The 19,416-nt window shown below is 42.0% G+C and overlaps 1 protein-coding gene across 21 annotated transcripts in view; it reads right to left on the minus strand.

The window, feature by feature from the left end:
- Positions 1-19,416, minus strand: part of clasp1a (cytoplasmic linker associated protein 1a) — a 52,473-nt gene that overhangs the window by 4,852 nt on the left and 28,205 nt on the right. The window contains exons 11-40 of one of the 21 annotated variants that reach the window (XM_028392984.1): positions 19,227-19,319; positions 18,993-19,138; positions 18,317-18,452; positions 18,142-18,212; positions 17,969-18,028; positions 17,382-17,459; positions 17,102-17,269; positions 16,697-16,743; positions 15,780-15,950; positions 15,177-15,200; positions 13,815-13,922; positions 12,597-12,758; positions 11,020-11,124; positions 9,676-9,738; positions 8,852-8,955; positions 8,368-8,391; positions 7,422-7,666; positions 7,010-7,073; positions 6,852-6,854; positions 6,606-6,769; positions 6,300-6,378; positions 6,052-6,195; positions 4,883-4,978; positions 3,506-3,655; positions 3,293-3,399; positions 2,235-2,357; positions 1,804-1,951; positions 1,379-1,625; positions 762-818; positions 195-385 (exon numbers count right to left, since the gene is read on the minus strand). In XM_028392984.1, the coding sequence (XP_028248785.1) occupies positions 195-385; positions 762-818; positions 1,379-1,625; positions 1,804-1,951; positions 2,235-2,357; positions 3,293-3,399; positions 3,506-3,655; positions 4,883-4,978; positions 6,052-6,195; positions 6,300-6,378; positions 6,606-6,769; positions 6,852-6,854; positions 7,010-7,073; positions 7,422-7,666; positions 8,368-8,391; positions 8,852-8,955; positions 9,676-9,738; positions 11,020-11,124; positions 12,597-12,758; positions 13,815-13,922; positions 15,177-15,200; positions 15,780-15,950; positions 16,697-16,743; positions 17,102-17,269; positions 17,382-17,459; positions 17,969-18,028; positions 18,142-18,212; positions 18,317-18,452; positions 18,993-19,138; positions 19,227-19,319 (3,378 nt within the window). Of the gene's footprint in view, positions 1-194; positions 386-761; positions 819-1,378; positions 1,626-1,803; positions 1,952-2,234; positions 2,358-3,292; positions 3,400-3,505; positions 3,656-4,882; positions 4,979-6,051; positions 6,196-6,299; positions 6,379-6,605; positions 6,770-6,851; positions 6,855-7,009; positions 7,074-7,421; positions 7,667-8,367; positions 8,392-8,851; positions 8,956-9,675; positions 9,739-11,019; positions 11,179-12,596; positions 12,759-13,814; positions 13,923-15,176; positions 15,201-15,779; positions 15,951-16,696; positions 16,744-17,101; positions 17,270-17,381; positions 17,460-17,968; positions 18,029-18,141; positions 18,213-18,316; positions 18,453-18,992; positions 19,139-19,226; positions 19,320-19,416 lie in introns of all 21 variants that reach the window. The other 20 variants (XM_028392981.1, XM_028392987.1, XM_028392982.1 and 17 more) reach the window with 20 other exon arrangements.

Below are 19,416 nucleotides of genomic sequence, written 5' to 3' on the forward strand. Positions count from 1 at the left end.
TGGGTGAGAGGCGGGGTACACCCTGAACAGGTCACCAGGGCAACATACACAGACAAACAACCATTTACTCACACCTACGGGCAATTTAGAGTGACCAATTGACCTAACAAGCACGTCTTTAGAATGTGGGAGGAAGCCCAAACATACATGTTAACATTTTATATGGTGTTGGTAACTTTTGTCAGATTACATACATCTTTATCTCCCAGTGTCTCCAGCAGCAGCAGTAGGATGGTTTTGAAGTGTTCGTCCCACACAGCCAGGCTGTCCTCTCGTGTGATCTTCAGCAACTCCACCAGAGCACCTTTACGTTCCTCAGAACGCTCGTTGTGATTGGACAGTTCCTTTAGCAGGTCAGCTACCAGGTCTGAGTGGTCCTGACCAACTGATCACCAAGAGAGGATGAGAGGGGTGAATTAATTACTGCAAAAACCTTACTGCTCCAGTCAGAATGTCATCAGTCAGTTGGTTAATCTTTTTTTAATAGAGAAAATTCTATTCTATCACCTTTTTTAGAGTTTCATATTATTTGTTATGTCACAATATCCCACATTGTTACAGCTGTCATAAAAGCACAAGGTTGGACACAAAGGTACTAAGTGGTGTTAAAACAAGTTAGGGGACCATGAAGAAACTATTGAGGGAACAGAGGGAGCTGAGGTGAGCAAGGTAAACACAGACTAAGACAAAGGGCAGGGGAAGTGAAGGAGCAGTCAGAAAGTTACATCTGTCAAGGAGTCAGTGAGGTTAGGCTTGTTTACCAGGAGCAAAGACCTTGGGGAGAGTCATCTTGTTTTCACCACTTTCCTGACGCCGGCCTGGAGAAGGAGGTGCAGCGGAGTTGGAGGTGGAGATGGAGGTGGAGGAATACAGGAGGGTGTAAAGAAAAGGATGTGATGACAACAATAACACACTACAACAGAGGAGCTACAGACTCACGCCTGCATTTGAGGTAAACATAATGTAGACCTGTTGTATATCTTGTGTAAATTTGCATAAAGACAAAGTGGGCTGCACACAGTAGCTGTCACACATGGAATGGAGGACAGCTCTAGATTTCTGCCTTGCTCCTCCTTCCTAACATGACATGGTCAGATTACACAGTGATGGGGGTGGGGTAGGGGGGCTGGGGGTGGAGGACAGGTTGGCAGAATGACAAGACAAAAGTCTGCTGAGCTGTCAGACAGAACTATGAGGATTCTGATTCTGAGAGCAGAAACTGAGACTTGGAACAAAACTTCCTCAAATCTAGGTTGAGGCTCAGAAGTAAGATGGTTTCAGCAAATTTTGCCCGAGGTGTGGGTGTGCCAATCAGAGAATTTTAGTGTGCCATGTGTTGTAATTGTAGATCTCTGTCTTTGTTATAGATGTTACTCACAGTCTCGGAACTGCTCCACATCATCATCAAAGACGGCCTCCTTCAGGGCGCTCTTGTCATAGGTGCAGATGGTTTCTCCATAACCATATGGGGCAAACTCCCGACTCCGAGGCCCGGAGAAGGAGCGTGGTGATGGTGTGTTGAGTAGAGAGGTCTTGTTGTCCAAAGCCGTGCGACCCCCTTCCACCATGTCTAAGCCCAGGCGAGCATCAGAACCAGGAGATGATGCTACGCCTTCTCTGCCAGCCTGTAAAACAGGAGGGCACGCAGCTGGGATTAACAGTGATCTACAATAATTTCCCCTTTTCATGTTTTATGTCTTCAAGTTCTCTCTGCAGCCTCTGGGGTGTGTTTAGCTTAAACCACCGTTATCGTGTAAAACACTAAATGTAACAACAGTCCTGGATGAGAAGCCTATGACTCACTGCGTCGTCCCTCTTGCCCTCCCGTCTGATTGGCTCGTTCAAGTCCTCCTGGCTCCTGTAGCTGAAGCTCTGGATGGCCTCTGTGACTCCACGGAGTGAGCTGTATATTTCTTCTGAGTTCATGTTCTCTGTGTCGTACTCCATCATGCTGCCAGACACAAACACAGAAATACACACCAGCACTTAATGCACAAAATGTGATATTAAAAAAGAGCAGCTGATAGGCAGGCATGGATTTGCAACATGCAAAGTGTTTGAGCATTGCCTGTTACACACAGATTAGTTATGAGAAAGCGAAAGCTCAGAACTGATGTAAACCTTAAATGTGGATTTTTCTAGATGCGACTTAAAACTGACTATTAAATATTTTAATTGGTTTCAGGGTGTGGCTTCCTTCAGGATTTTAGGTGTGTCTCAGCCCGCCTCATTACCTGGGTGAGTATGCTCTGCGAAGGACCCTTAGGGAGGGGGCAGCAGGGGTGGAGTGAGGCGGAGGAGGAGGAGGGGCAGGGGGTTGCTTTGACAGTCCGTCGACACCCCAACCCCATAACCGACTGTTGCCACAGCACGGCCAGGAGGGAAGGACGGACAAACAGGAGTGAGAGAGTGTGGGTAAAGTGGATGGAAAGGAGAAAGACCAGATGACAAGACAGGACGGGGGAGGAAAGAGAGGAAAAACAACGAGTGTGCAGGAAGAGAAAGAGAAAAGTCAAAAAGAAACTAGTCTGAGCTTTCAGGTTAAAGGAAAAGTGTTAATATAAAGGAGAGCAGTGGCAAGCAGCACAACTCCACAGAACATGAGCAAGGGGCCTTACTACTGTGAGTGGTAGAGTTACCTTTGTGTTTGCGAAAGTGACAAAGGGACAATTGTGCATACACCAAGCGACAACCTTCGGCGCTGATAAATGTAGCCCATGCCGCAGTGTTAGAAAGTGTGTGACAATGGTATATTTTAATTATATGAGGATTTATACAAAATTATTGGTGCCTAAATGACAGGTGGGTGCAGACTCACAGCTCCACATTTCTACATCTGCAACTGCTTGCATGTCCCAATTCCGCTTGCACTCCACCTCTTTTTATTTGGAGTTTAGGTGGACTGTGATGGCAAAATGGCGACGATAAGAGTGACATCAAGTATATTCCGTCCATAGTTATGTACCGTCTATGGTCATCTTTGTATACGCACAAGCATCTATGTCATTCATGAACGAGCGCGACCACTTAATGTTGCCATATTACATAATATTTCAGAGAATGTATTATTCAAACCTGGAAATAAAATCACATTTATACTGTAAGGAACCCCAACATATTGACAGCAACTCGCTCAGTAGCTTACCTACACCAACCCAGATGTGTGTTAGTTTGACTACAAATAGACAGATAATGACAGTAGTAGTGTCCACGTGGTTAGAAATAACCATGCATCAGGACAAGAACTGTGCTGAACAATAGGTAATAATTTCATAATGCAGTCGATGGCTACCTTGGAGACAGGCCTCCATGGGAACAATTTGTTGGCGAGGTGAGGGGACTGGTTCTGCTGGGGGTGTGGCGCGGCGGCGTCCGGCCAATGGTGTTACTTGGAGAGCCCTGGAAATTTAAGGAAATAATACTGAGATATGGCAACCCTGTGATATACTAGTTCTACTGTAAGGTTACCACATTGAAAAATATATACGTGTTTATATTCCCTTACCACACTGCTGCTGGTATTGCTGGAGTTTTTCAGGTGGTTGTGCAGCAGTTTGGTGGCTCCATCCTGGAAAGTTTTGGGCAGCGCTCCCAGCAGCATGGTGAACTCTGGAGTGTTGAGCTCGAACAAGGAAATCAGCACCACCTGTGCCGCCTGCAGGCAGTGTAGAATAACGGATTAGGAGACAGAGCACACAAAGGAGGAGGAAGTACTGGTTTCCATGGTTTCAGAAGTAGCAATGTCAAGGTCCTTCAACCAGGTGTTTCACCAGAGTCAGATAAAATGAAGAAATCATTTTTCAACATAAAACTAAATTATCCATTGTTAGACTTTTGTGTGTATGTGTTGCAAAGGCTTCTGCCAAAAAAAGACAAACTATTCTGAAACCAAGGCAACCAACTTCTCCGCTCCATAGGCAGACAAACACACGCTGGGCTGTAAAAAGAAACTTGTTAAAAGTGTTTGAAGCTGCATTCAGTGGAAAACTGAGATAGAACACAACTAATCACGTTGTCACAATGTCAGTGTTTCAACATGCAAGTGAGTACAGAAGAACTAAACGGAACTAATGGAACTATTAGCAACTATCAGCTTGCTATTACTGATGGAGTAATATTTAATGAAGTAATGCTAAATCCAGAGGTATCTGAAATGTGCTTGCGAGGGTCGTCAGGTCATTTATAAAATAACCTGTTCTCAACAGATATCCTCTTTTGTCTTTTTTTTAAACATATTTTGGAATTTATTATATAAAGCCGATGCTTTCCATATAAAGTGCTGCACACATTCTGCTCACATCAAGGGCTGTATAACTCATCTCCTTACCCCTCATGTTAATAAGTATAGCTGTCTAACTAAACTTACTTCCTGTTAGGGTTTTAACATGTTTACTGAGGCACTTAACTTTTGTTATCCATATGTAAGGGATGCACTGCCACTCATTTAACTACATGTGTCTTTTAATGCCTATTTTCAAATTGCATAATCTTGCACACAGAAAAGTAACATGTTAAAAACATGCAGGTATGCAGGTGGATGACAGGTTGTTAGGATGAGTCAAACAGGCACAATGTGTTAGGCACACAGTAGTAAAAAAATCCATACAAATTCAAAAAAAAGCCACAAGCCTTTCCTGTAATTTAGAGAAACACTAATGTTAAACATAAGACTCCTGGTTGCACAACAAGCTCAATCTGTGTGGTGAGTTGTCAATCTGCAAGGCACAGACTGAAGTTGGGTTGTTACAGCTGAGAGCATAAAATGTGAGTGAGAGATGCTAGACTTTGTTTTCACAGTCTTGAAGTTTGGTGGTTAGGCACCAGGCAGGCGGGGCATTTGCGTGCTTGTTGTGTTGTGATTGGCTACTGGAATGGGCTCTACCTGCTTACACCTTTCTTCCTGGTTGCCCTCAGTGGACAGTAAGGCTGCAGTACTGGACCTGCCAGCTAGCTCCTCGCTCACCCAGTTATGAAAAGTCTGAGGCACAGTGGCAAGGCAGAATGGGCATTACAGCATGACAATGGTCCTCCACCATCACATTTTACCAGGTAACGGATACTTCTACTAAAACAATGACTGTCAGCAGCAGACACACTGATAGGTTTATGTAGCGGTCCTGCATTCCGTGTGGGAAAACAACAGTGGAAAAACAGACAGCAGGGGACACAGAGGGACAACTTATGACCCGCATCACACAAGGGGAAGATAATGGGCCGTTGACCCAAAGCCATCCACACGGACAGTGCCTGTTATCAAAGTTTATGTGCTGCTAGACAAACACAACAGGATAAAAAAATCAAATGAAGAAAAGTATAGAAGTATACAACTGGCCATTAGCTCTCAGTACCTCTGATCAACTGAGGGGAAATTTGTATTATTATTTCGCTATTTATTCTAAAAACAGATGTTCTAAAAGTATTACATGTATTATTAAAATTAGTTCTGCAATAAGCTTTTCCATCTACCTGCAAACATTATAACAGTTTAGTGCGGCAGGAAGCCATGATAGCTCCTCATGATATCCTGTTATTGCATCTGGGTACATTAGAGTGAACATTTTCTGCACCATGAGGATTAAAGCATTTTAGGGCATGTATTGTTCTTAATGTGACAGAAATATTAACCCTCTGAACCTCAAGGAGTTTCTGGGCATTTGTGGGTACTGTCAAATTTTCAGGCAACTTGGGTTTGTTTTTACTGTGCCTTAATGTAAACAGCTCATGAATAGAGGTAGAGAGAGGTCAAAACATACACACATTTGTGCAGTGTAACACAAAAAGTCAAAAAAAAGTCATGAAGTAATAAAAAAATGAAAGCTGTAAGCTACAATCAATAACAATGGTGCATTCAAGGACCGTCTGAAAATTTAACAGTTTTGGGTTCAGAGGATTAAATAATACATTCATATATTCTGATCCTTCCAATAGTAAAACAGAATTAAAAATAATTATAATAATAAATAATAATAAACACAAAAAATGAGGACATCACTCTTTTCAATTATTGGTGCTACATGATAAAAAAAACCCATGTTTAGTGGGCCAGCCTACCTTTCTGACATCAGAACTTTTGGGCTCAGTGGTCCAAGTAATGATGCGCGACACTGCCAGTCGAGTCTCACTGGAATTAACAAAGTCTCCAGGGTCCATCTGCCGAGCCAGGCACTCTATGTACTTCAAAATAGCCACCTTTACCTAAAAAGACAAAGAACAACACATCACATGGTCACGTGTTTCCGAGGTTACACAAATTACATTAAAATCAGCTTTGTTTCCAACATAATTGCTCTCTACTGTACCTTGAGGTTTGGTGTCTGAGTCTGATCCACAATAAACCTCATTAAAATGTTGAACTGCTGGTCAAATGGGAAGGACTCCCTAACACACAAAGGAAAGAGAGGTCAAATTCTTCTACATGACTCTTGGTATCAATTGAAATTGTGAGTGTTGCTTCTAATTGACTTATTTACACAAACTGACAACACTGGTTTACTCTAATATGTTAACAATTAAAGATTTACATTAAACATTAATGTAATGTAATGTATTAACATTAAAAGAGCAGGCTGTCATCCCCTCTCTAAAGCTTTGCTTGCATTTAAGACCTTGTAATATCCAGGGCCTTCTGGACTTTGGCCTGTACTGAGCCCAGCAGATCTGCACCCATCTTCTTCAGCAGCTGTGTGAGCAGCACAAAAAGCCAGTCCTGCAGGTCCTCTCTGTGCACCAGGATGAAATCCACCAGTGTCTCCAGGAACATGCTGAACACCTGAGACCGAGTCAAACATTTACTACAAAGAACTGAAGACACTGGACTTTTAGTCATATTTAGAACAGAAGTGCACACTTACTCTCTGTTATTAAATCCACCGCACGGCAGACCATGCAACAAAAGACACTTCATTAGTACTGAATAAGTCACAGCATACAAGAAAGCTCCATCATTTACTGTTGAGCATGCATGTACACTCAAGTCACTATTTATGAAAATGACTGGTCAGATTTGTACCTTGCTGTGTGGATCTGCAAACATCCTTGTGAAGATCTCACAAAGTCTCTTCAGCTCCACTCGGCTGCAGTGAACCGAAAGCACCGGACAACAGGTTAAAACACAGACCACAACATATTTAGTGTCTTTTGGCTTTGTCTGTAGCCAGTAATGTGCTTATATACTGTAGGATAAACAGTTAAATTACACAGGACAGACAATATTTATTTCACATCTCCACCTGTAAAAGTAAGCAGCGACAATGTTCAGTCTCATGTTAATGGGACATGATACTGAACATTGACTTGATAACAGGGACCCCGGACATGCTAAAAAGCTAATAAACTTCCAGACTTACAGCTGTAGCACTCGGTTTAAGACAATCATTCCCATCCCCCCCTTTGTTTGCAGAGACTTTCAGGCACCATCTTACCTTAGTATTCTTTGGCTCTTGAGTAGGTTCTGCAGACCTAGTAGGCCCTCCTTCCTCTCAGACCAGTTGGAGCTGGCACAATGGTTCAGGACCTCTGCCACATCCTCCGTCTGCCGCAGGTAATGGGGGATGCCTCCGTTTCGAGAACCATATGAGCGCTCTGAGCAGGCGCTTGAAGCGTCGCTGTTGGCGTCATCATCAGAGTACATGCCAGGTGATTCGTACCTTCGCCTCAATGGCTTCCTCTGTGGAAGAAAGGAGAACAACAGACCAACACTGTAATAACTTAATATTAACTGAAGTCAGTCAGGAGGTTAGAAATTTGAATCCAAGGATGCAGTTGGATCTGGTAAGTCATGCAGTTCTGTGCTGTAAATTTGTACATACACGGATATGGTAATATCAAGTACAAATTTACTAACATAGAAATCAGATAAAGCTCAAACTCATTTAATTTTCTCTTGCAGGACATGTCTGGTGTCTCCAGTTAAAACAGGAGCACCCCCTGGAAAGCCAGGTTTCAGAATAATTCAGACTTGCACATCTTACTGTCAACGCCGTTCCTGTCAAGTTTATGTTCAATTTAATGACAAACACCACTCAAGCAATGCCACAAGTAAGCAAAGGTCTTAGCTACAAATGCGATGCAGTTAGGGGCAAACAGAAGAGCACATCTAATTCCATTGACTTTTGAAAAAAAAAAAAAAAATTCCAACACATCACAGAAAGGTTTTGTTTGGACACCACAGATAGATGCACACATTAGGATGCAAAGGACAGAAACATTCAAAGTAAAACATAAAATAAATATAAAAAATAATAAGGGTTTGAGGTGGAGGCATGTCATGAGTCAACATAAGGAGCCAAGCTGCATTATTGCTTTCTGAATTGATTAGTGCATGATGCCGTGGTTACACAAAACGTATGTAAAAGGACCGACAACTACCTTATTCCTGGAGTCACCTAACAGCTGAAATGGTAACAAACAACAATTGAGAGGGGAGAAAGGAGAGAAGGAGGGTTTAAAGGAGGATCAAGTACAGTCCTTTGTATGCAAGAGACAATGTGATTTGGTTTGTACTATATTTTCTGATGTAAACATCTATCTCAGTACAAGCACTCATTTCTAGTATTTTAGCAATCAAGTTAAACATTAAGACAAAATAATAAGGTTTACAGCTTGAAGTTGTGCATCAGCAACATCAGCAGAATTTCAAAAGTCCTGTGAGTCCATAGTGTCATTTATTGATTTAAAACAATTAATCATTATGGTGGTTTTCAATCAAAAAGATGAGAATCAAGTATCACTGGGAGCCCTGTAAAAAAGTTCTGAGGAGCTCAGAAAAAAAGTTCTTCTTGCCGATCAGGTTGGAAAAAGTAACAAAATCATCTCTAAAGAGTTTGGACTCTGGACTTCTACTGGAACTTACCAGGGCATCAGCAACTGCAGCCTCCACCTCGGTGCCAGTGTTCAGGACCCTCATGGCGTTGACTGATGCTGAAATTCTTGCTTGGTGAATCAAACCATACCGGTCTGTCCAAAACACAATAGAGAGAAGAAGCTAAAGAACAACTGCAGAACATGCGTCCTCCCTAACTTACCTGCTGTTCTTTTTAAACCATACAGTCTTTGGATACATTTATGCACAAACACACACATAACATTGCTGTAAATACAATATCCAACCACCAAAAAGCCCTTGGGCAGAAGCACAGGCAAGCACTGCAGCTACTGTATGGCTGTTTTGCTGGAACATGAAGAATACAGACCACCGAGGAGGAAAAATCATAAAGATGAGCATTTACGTTAAAAGTTTAAACAAGAGAGGCACAACTCAAACCGGAAAAACAGCAAAACCAGATGACAGTATTATTCTGTGTATCATTTGTAAATGTGATCAAATGGATTCCTTTTGAGCGAAAAACTCCTAAAGAATGAAACCGCAAACCAACCACAGGCCCAACAATAAGGCACAACTGAAGAAAAAACTTGTATAAGGCACTGAAAAATCCAAAATGTACATGCTTAACAAATTAGATGTCTATTTTTACCTTTTCTGATGAAAAAATAAACAAAAACTTTAGACTACTGTGGAGGAAACATAAAAAATGGAACGATACATGCTGGCTGCAGTCACATTACTGAACACAACACTGGAAACATGCTGGCAGGCATTGCTGCCTCTATGGATCTAGAATCTGGGACAAAACCGAGAGCGACGGGGAAGTTGGGAGGTCTATGCATGCAGGTCACCTGACTGGCCATGGGGTTCAGCTGTGGAAAGAGCGCTGGTTGAACGGGAGTGACGTCGAGAGGCTGCAGGGTGACAGGAGAGGTGGGCCGCATCCGGACCAGGGGATTAGTGGTGCACACACACAGGATAAACACCAGCCTTTAATGTTACACCCCCATAGCCACTTCCATTCTACTGTACTGACCATCACTTAAATTACAGTAAAATATAAAAATGGATAGTATTAATGATGGACGTTTACAGGACAAGCTTTGCAAACGTGTCACAAAAGTGTCACATCTAGATAAAGGACTGGCACACCATCAGTGCCTTCCGCCTTCTGTCCCTCGTAAATCACCATTATTGAGCATAATATTAAAACATTAGCATTAAAACTGTATGTCACTGCAGAACACAACAGGTCTTTTTCACAGCTGACATTTTGACTTATCTTTGCAGAAAATGCACAGGTTCCAATACAATCAGAAACCATATTAACCCTCCAAACCCAAAGTGTTTCTGGGTTTTTTTTCCACCCATGTCACATTTTAGTCACTGTGAGTTCATTTTTAGTGTGATACAAAGCCTCCTCTACCTCTGTGGAAACAGAACAGAACAGAACAGAAGCAGGGAGCTCCACATGCAACAGATATTTAACTATTTGCATTTTACAGCCTCTACAAACAGTTTTTCATACTAACACCATCTAGAGGATAACACTGACCAACCAGTTACTTGTGGTACCAAGTTAGTCAACTGTTGCTTCCTAGATGCACTAAGATGCACGCTGGAGGTGCGAAAAATATTTTAACTGCCATTAATTTCAGAGCATTTCCCTGTGGAAAGACTAATGGTGCCAAATGTAAAAGGCTGGGCAGTGTAGCTGCATATAAAATATGCAAACAGTCCAGAAATTTAAATGAGGGGCATAAAAGCAAATTCAGAAATGGAGTTGATACAAACTCCTCCACCACTGCTTCATAGATTCAGTAACTACAAAGCTGGGCTACAGAGTTAGGACATCATTTCCTAGAATGTTGCAGTACAACAATAGCACCAGAACCAGGGGCAATGATTGTGTGCTTTTTCTATTAGCTCTAATTCTGCCTCTACTTCTTTTGTTTAATGCAAAAATTATTAGCACAGATTCATTTAGAAATAATTTTAACACATGAAGCCAAGAAAAGAAAAGAACACATAGAATCACATAAACCCAGAAAGTCAAAGTTAGTGCATGCACACAGAAACACTTGAGAGAGCACCATAAACAGACTGTAGTGGCAGAGTCATGTAAGCATGTGGTAAAGCACCTCCAGCTTACTGGGAGGGACAGTGTGGACAGCTATTAGTTCTGCAATACTCACCAAGAGGAGTGAAACCCCGAGCGGGGCTGGTGTCGCGGCTGCTCTCGCGACTTGTGTCGCGACTGCAACCTTGACTCATGCTGGGACGGGGAATGCGGCTCCGGGCTAGCGTGCGGTAGGGAAGAGCAGCAGGAAGAAGAGCTTTACCACACAGGTTGGCTGTCAGGACAACAAGTTAGGTGGGAGTGTCAGTCTGCATTCATGGGGCAATGTGAGAGTGAGATTCAGCGATGGGAGACCAGAGAAAGGTAGAGTATAGGGGAGAAAAAGTGAGAATGGATGTAGCCCCTGGAGGATGATATGATGGTTTTAAATTAATATCAAATGATAACCTTTGCTGTTCTAAAAATAAATTATGAAATTATTATAAATTATGAACATGTTCAAATGTAAAACTCACACATTTTAGCGTTTAGAAAATCAGTTCAGTTACATATTAGTTCTGATGGTAACTGATCTTTCTGTGTACGCTGCCTTTTTAGCTGATCTGTGGCGTGTTACAAAGGCAGCAGAATTGTGGGGTTGATGTAGTTACCGTCATCCTTCCACTCTAACTCGTCTGACTTCATCTCTGCACTGTGCTGATTTTCAGAGGGAACATTTTGGACAGTCACAATAGCCACTAGAAATAATCCATAATGGGCTTTGAATAGGCACCACTGATTTCTTGGCAATCCTGCCAATAGATAAAGTATTCTGTACTTGTCTAATCAAGCGACTGATAAACCCATCAATAGACATAGTCATCCTCGTGGACCTTACCACTTATTTACCTAACCTTGCACAGAGAGACAAATAACTGAGAGATAAAGAATGCAAAGGAGTAGCAGAGGAGAAATGATGTCAGAGGGAAAACTGTGGGAAAAGCGAAGGCTGAGCAAGTGAGTTGGTCAAGCAGCATTCTGCTAGTTTGTTAAACACTCCAAAGAGCAACTTAAGCTTGTTACAAACATTAGACATAAAAAGGGTTTATATCATTAGCATTCCACCCTATTTAACCTTATTTGGGATGACAACAGTATATCTGCAATTTCAGCTATCAATAAGGCCAGCTACTGTAACACCTGCAATGACAGCTGCCTCTCATACATCAGAATAAACCCGTAAGGAATAATCATTTCAGGATAAATAGGATTATTGTGACTAGAAAAGAAACAATAACCAAGCTCAGCTTTATGATCAGCAGGAAATGTAAACATTGCTGCGTTTCAAAGGACGAAACAGAAACAAGAGTCCATGTGCTATCAGGGTGCTGAGAAAGGAAAAAGTCCAGCTTCACTTATGTCACTTATCAGTCCATGTGTTTACATTCTTGTCAGTGCGCACAGATGCCATAACATGCATGTCACAACAACAGCATTCTGTGGCATTTGAGTTTGTTATTCAATTCTACACTTCCATTTGCAGCTTATTCCAATGTTAGCGTTCGCTAACTAGGCATATGGAATCACCTTATTGCATTAACCTGCAGTAGGTATTATTCGGAGCATCAAATAGAACAGAACAGAGCAGAACAACTGCTTCTAAAGACACAGCTGGACCTCTGTGTGTGGTTAATGCCAGAGTCCTAGCCTTACCAAGGCCCAGTCGGCTGGGACTGGTCTCTCGGCTGCAGCCCTGGCTGCGAGGGATTCTGCTTCGCTTGTCTGCAGTCGTAGAGGCGGCTGCTGCAGTGGCTCGAGGGATCCGACCATAGCTGTTGCCGAGAAGCTTGCCTGGGGAGCTTGAGCGACTGCCAGCTGTTCAGAGAAACCAACAGAAATATGTTAGACAATATTCAGGGGGTTTGGATGAGAGTAAGGACAAGGAGACCCAAAACATGGCCTTTGTTAACAATGCTGTGTGGGCAGTGCAGCAAAGTTAATGTAACTGATAATATTTTGACTATAGAGTAACCAATGTCCCTTTTATTTAAAGGTGAATTGTTATTATTGTAGTGAAATATTGTAGTGAAGTGAAAAGGAAAAAAAATGACAGAAAGTTAAATCTGAGTCTTTCAACATTCAAATACAGATGCTACACACAGGATGGGGAGTGGTGAGGGGTCTATGATCTAACTGTGGTATCATGGTAACACACAACAGTGAAAAACAAGACTATAAAAGATAACAAAATGGCTGACATTTCCAACTCCAAACATCTTCTCAAACTGTGGGAGGGAAGTAACTAGAAATAAAAATGTAATCGGTGCAGCATGCTGCTACACCAGTGGGTGAAACAACAAACGATAAAAAGGCTACAAACACAAAGCGGGACAGTGGGACGACATGCAACCTTCTGTGTGATGGGGGCACAGAGTCTGGGATGAGACGTCTGGCTTGTGATTGGATGAAGCTGAGGCCTTACCACTGATGGGATTGGCTGATCTGGATCCTGGGTGATGGAAGCAATAGGCAGGACAGGGTGGAGATTGAGAACGGTCAAAATGAGATAGGAGGGGATAATGTTTATTGATTGTTTTTACCCAGCATGCACTCCGGGTGGCTGCAGATATGTTTGATTGATTTCAAGAATATGTAAAGCAATACACACACACACACACACTATAAGGTCTACACAGGCTTACATATTGTGCATGCACACACACAAATAAGCAACATTTGTGAGTGACTGCAAGTTTTTTCATTAGGCTGAAAGAGAACAATCACACACAAACATAAGATACAGCAAGACCCAACAGACAAAGATAACACTGGAATATGAGTGACAGTATGCAGCTGTGATTAAAGAGATTCTGACTCAGATTTAAATTTGACTTCAGTGCATAAACATGTGTGTGAGGTGTGTGTACATACGCTGGGACTGGGAGACCACTTTGGCCCGGCTTCGCCCCCTGCTGTCCACCACCGATGTGTTGGCTCCACCTACACTGCCTGAGCTTTGTCTCCGTGTGCGAACACGACCTGGTATAGCAAGACAGGGAGAAGGAAAGCAGAGGTTTAATAGATGTGAATAATAGATGATTGGTGTTATGCCCAACCCTGGATAGAGACGCTGGAGGAGAAACAGTCTGGGGAGACAGAATGAAGAAGACCTGGATGAGGAGACAGAGCCTCTCTGAAAACACAGAGGGGAAAACGGACACACCTGGGTCCAGAAGTATTTGCAAATAATTCCGAGTGTTTGTTTATCCTGCCATCTGAGATCAAGATGACCGCTGAGTCAAAGTGACTTTTTACGTTCTTGTGTCACGTCCCACCTATGATTCTACAGGTGCTTAAACAAACAATAAGAAATATGTGCAAAACTTATGACCCAAGTCTGGAGAAAGACAGACAACATTAAATATCCTGTGCTGTTTTAATTGGCTTTTCCGAACTTTAAAGAACACGCTTTGTTCAGCAAGACCAAGCTCACAAATCAACAAAGTAAATGTCATGCTATAAACAAACTACACCACATGTATTCAATATCACCCCTATTCAGCATAGCTTACTAACGTACTTCATACTAACTTTAAGAATAAGATTTATTAACTTTATTAAACCCCATTAACAACAAAGGCCAGTTTTGTGCTTATCAGATTGAGTGAGACATGCTAACGATACCTACTAGTCATTTTTGGGGCAGAAACAGGACATGGACATGGAGAAACAGTCAAGACACCCCTACTATAAACACAAAGTGGATCACAATATGGTTTTAGTGCTCAAAGTATATTTGCACATAAAAACACCTTGCTGTGAGAACTATTGGTTTATCATGAACATGTTCCTGCTACTCTGACTTCCGAAGCCTGTTATAAAAGGGGAGGTGTAATAAAAACAAATTCATTGTAGGTTTTTAAAATGAGCTAGGGTGGACCAATAGATTGGGTTGGCTTTAATGTGCAGTATAAACAAGACCCAACACAGCATCCATAAGTATACTCCACATGTCAAAACTCTTATCAACTGAGAACAACACAGACATATTTGTTCACTGTGTACATAAGAGAGTTGATGAACATAGTTAAGGTTACAGTAGGAAGGAAGGAGGAAATCCATGCAGACAGTCCATGCAGAGAAACTGAAGCTAACTTGGGAGGATAAAGAGAGAAAAACACAGATGAAGAGAAAATGTGAACATGTAAGCCTGTGACAAAAAGACACACTCATACGTCTTCACCTTCTTACGCTCTGGAATTGCAAACACACACACACACACACAATTCTTACCATCGCTTTTACCAGGGGTGCCATCTTTTGGGCATTTAAGAAAGGCAGAGCAGCAGAGAGTGGGAGGAGAGGTATAGAGGAAGACATTAGTAGCAATCGAAGCAGGAACAGGAGAGAGTGGGTAAGCAAAGGGCCTCATTATTAGTAAAGGTCATTATTGATGCATGGACTCATTGGAGGAGAGGGAGACAAGTTTCTGCATGGGAAAAAAGATGATAGAAAATTTCCTATCTACTGGCAATGGATGACTTGAACATCCCCCATTAGCTTAAATCTCTGTGGAACACCTTAAAAAGTGTCACTAGTGGGCTACTCAGCCTTATCAAATTAATATGTCAAGTGTGTCAAGGCAGGATTTAAACAGTTCCTGTTGACAGAACAGTCTAATGACAACATGGGTGTCCATTAATAATCCCAGTCAGGTCCTTAAAAGCCACTGATTACTGGAGAAAATGCTTTAATACTTCATAATGACAGGACCCTACACTTTATACAACTTTTTCAACTAAGTGCCAGTGATTGTATTCATGATTCAAACACACGCTGTTGCTGCCATGCAGGTTTGTCTTTCATGTTTTTAAAGGGAAGATAATTGATGATTACCTAAAGAGGCATAGGATCCTGGGGGGAGGGCAGCTGCAGAACTGAACGGTGAGGAGGCAGGAACAGTAGACAGACGCGACTTAGCGTTGGAGGCAGCGTTCACATCGATGTCGCTGCGGGAACGCTGGAGGGATCCTGGTGTAGTGGCTACCCTGCTGCCAACAAGTTTACCTACAACAGCAAAGTGATGAATCATCAGTTAACCAAACAATAAAAGAACACAGCTAACCACCTTATCAATTTATTGTTCTTGTAACAACTAATGTAAAAAACAATGATTCTGCAGATGAGAATGTTATGTTTAAAGATTATGTTTAAATGCACAACAAATCACTAGCGAACACTGAGTAACTTTATGACTAAAAGGATCTGTTTTATTTCTTGATTGACTGGTTACATTTCAGTTCTGTGGTGGATTAAAAAGCCTGTTGCAATTCTGATACCGATATTGTCTAAGTCAACCACTCTACTTTAGCCCCAAAACATCCTTTCAGTTCCTAAATACAACAGTATTTTACTTTTAACCAGGTGTCTGGTCCACTGTAGGAACCCTGAAATGGCATTTCTGTCATTGCTGGATTGATTTCTGTCAGATAAATCACTATCTACAGACTAGCGTTACTGGGTTGACTAGTTGTTACAGGAAAAGGCTGCCAGTGAGGATACCTCCACCTTTCTGAAATGTTCAGATACTCTTTAAGGTTGCACAAAAAAGTACCCTGACAAAACACACTGACTGATGCGCATTTCCTTACGGACATATGCCCCTTCCTCATTGGGCACAATTCAAAAAAGATACTGGTGCTTATCAAAAACCACTGGAATTCCGGCTTTTAACTAGAGCCACTTTTCTAACATCACCACTCTTCTCACAACCTGTTTATGCTTCCCACACCAAAGAAGAGACTGTGACTTACTCCTTGTTATGCTCCCTCCTATGACACTCTTGACTGACAATGGCCGGCTGCAAAAAAAAAAAAAACAGAAGACACTTTTTAGACTTACATACAACCACATTTTAAGCTGTGAATGTGCTGGTGTAAATCTGCTGAGAAAGCACTTTAATACATAATACATTACATACAGTCTGTGTAATACTCACTTAAGAATCTACTTTTATAAGTCTTAGTTGCACGGAATATAAAAACTGGGTAAATGATGGCAGTAGATTTAAGGACATGCTCTCACCGCTCTGCACATTTGACAGTGATGACAGCTTTTTAAAAATAAAGCAAGTCTAATACAAGTGCAGGAAAAGGTTTAGTGTTAAAGCTACATTAAGGAAAAAAATAGAGGAAAGAAGAATATAATGCGGTTCTTACTTAAGACTCTCTTGTGATGATGACGAGGATCGGTCAGACTGGGGTAGAGACACAATGCTGTCAGAGCTCTTCAGGTGAGACTGGAGGGCCTTCTGATAGGTGGATTCCAGCCCCTGGAACAGAAGCTCTGCCTCCCGGCTGTAGTGACCATGGAAGCCCCAGTAGCATCTAATTGGTGAAGTGAAAAGATGAGATGAAGAAAGTTAGCCAGAGCTACAAAAGAGGCAAAAGAAAAAAGCATTTAACATGTACAGATGCAAAGCCATGAAACAAGTCTTACTTTCTTGCAATGGATCTGGCCTCAGAGTCAGCATCGTGTATGCCTTTCTTGATGGTTTCAGTCAGAACAGCTACATGTCTGGGATAGTAAGGGAACATTGGGAAAAGATCACAAGTAACCCAGTTAGTACTGATTAACAACTTCACTATCATAAAAGAACTAAAAAAGAACTCCCAGGGTATCTCCCTCCTCTCCCTTTGTTTTTCTTCCTCCGGTGGTCCACAGGGAATGTGGCCACATACAGAGCTTGTCACACGCCTTTTAAAGTCTCTACTATGGTTGTCATGGTTACAGAGAGGGAAAGTCACTTAATCCTGGGTAGTCTCAATGATGGCGGCTCTCGCAGGACTCATCAATTTAATGGCTCTCATCAGTGGCGCACTGAGCCAATACTTAGTCAGCTCAAATGCCATCATGTAAAAGGAGGGAGGAGAAGATGTATCAGCTCCACTACATATCAACAGCCATAAAACGTGCCCCCGTCCATACATACACTCTCATGTGTTGTAACGCTTTATCCAACACAAACACACACACTTGCTGACAGCAGCAACAGGAGTAAAGAGTGCTGTGGGTACTGAGCTTACCTTTCCAGTGTATTAGTGTGCCACTCCTGCAGCATTAGGTCGAAGAACTCATAACAGCGACTGGTAGGAGGGAAAAACACATGAACATATAAAAACATATTTTGCATAAACAGTTATTTAATATGAAACCCTGTAAGGAGTGTTACTTCAAACAAAAAATACACAATTCTTACCGTCTGACTGCAACTGATTTGGAGGTGCAGTTACTGGTGATGATGGGGATTAGACGGGGGTAATGAGTGTGCTGGAAAAGAAAGACAAAAAAAGTTCAAAAGTATGGTTGGATGTTTTTGTTTTATTTTTAAACATGCACAGACTAAACATCACTTGATTTTGAAAATGTCTCACCCTAAGGATGAGGCGGATCGCAGCCACACCAGATGTAGCCATGACTTTGGCACTGTTGGGCACTAGGTTCAGCAGAATGGGCATGACGCTCTCTGCTCCGTGGTCAAACTTGTTACCTAGCAAGGAGGACAAATGTCTGACAGAGAGAGAGAGAGAAAATTACAAAAGGTGTTAAAAACACATCTCTTACAGATAGAATCCTTTAAAATCAGAATAAAGTAACATTTCCACTAGATTGAGGGGGATGTTAGTGTTGAAATTATGCCAGGATCCATGTGGTTCCGCATATATCTATCAACTTCCTGCTCTTTAAGTGTATTTCTGCTCTGTTCCAGCTCATCAGGGCTGTATTAAAATTTGGATGACGGATGTTTTTAGGCAGAGAGTGTGTTGCTCATTTCATACCTGACCGATACTGATTTTCATTAGCTTAAGTGTGTGGAACAAATACTCTTATACCACAAGCCGATCTGTTACAGATTAGCATTAATGTCAGTCCTGCCAATCCTAGCCATTAGGAGCATGTGTATGGGGTAACATACACTTATCAATCATAGGAAAGTGAATGACTCTCCAAATGATAACCATTTTGGTAATAAATCAACAAATGACCAAATTAAATGCAGTGTGTAACTGTTGTGTTGCAATGTGAACAACTGCTGCCACCTCATCTTACCCTAGTGTGATGCAGGCCTCACGGACCACCTGGGAGCGCAGGTCTTTAGCAGACAGCTTGAGGGAGGCCTCCAGTAGTCGCAGCTGCTGAGGGAAACCTTCGTAGTCGGCAGCTCCAGCCAACATGAGGGAACGGACCTTCTTCAACTGGAGAGCCAAACAGAAGAAATGAGAAAGAAATGGTTTAATATACTAACACTAAATTTATACATATGTATCTGAGAGAAAGTCTTACCGCTACCACCCGGTGCTCCCAGTCATGTTTGTCATCTGACAGCACTTCTCTGATCTTGGTCAGCTGGTCCTCTAATTCTCTGTTAGAGTAGATCTAGGAACAGCGATACATCAGTTATCCATTATTTCTTTATTCTTTATTATTATTTCTTAAGTGTCTCAACTTTAGGCTTCATGCTTTGTAGGCTGCA

The sequence above is a fragment of the Parambassis ranga genome, chromosome 21 (genome assembly GCF_900634625.1).
Source record: "Parambassis ranga chromosome 21, fParRan2.1, whole genome shotgun sequence".
Taxonomy (NCBI): Eukaryota; Metazoa; Chordata; class Actinopteri; family Ambassidae; genus Parambassis; species Parambassis ranga.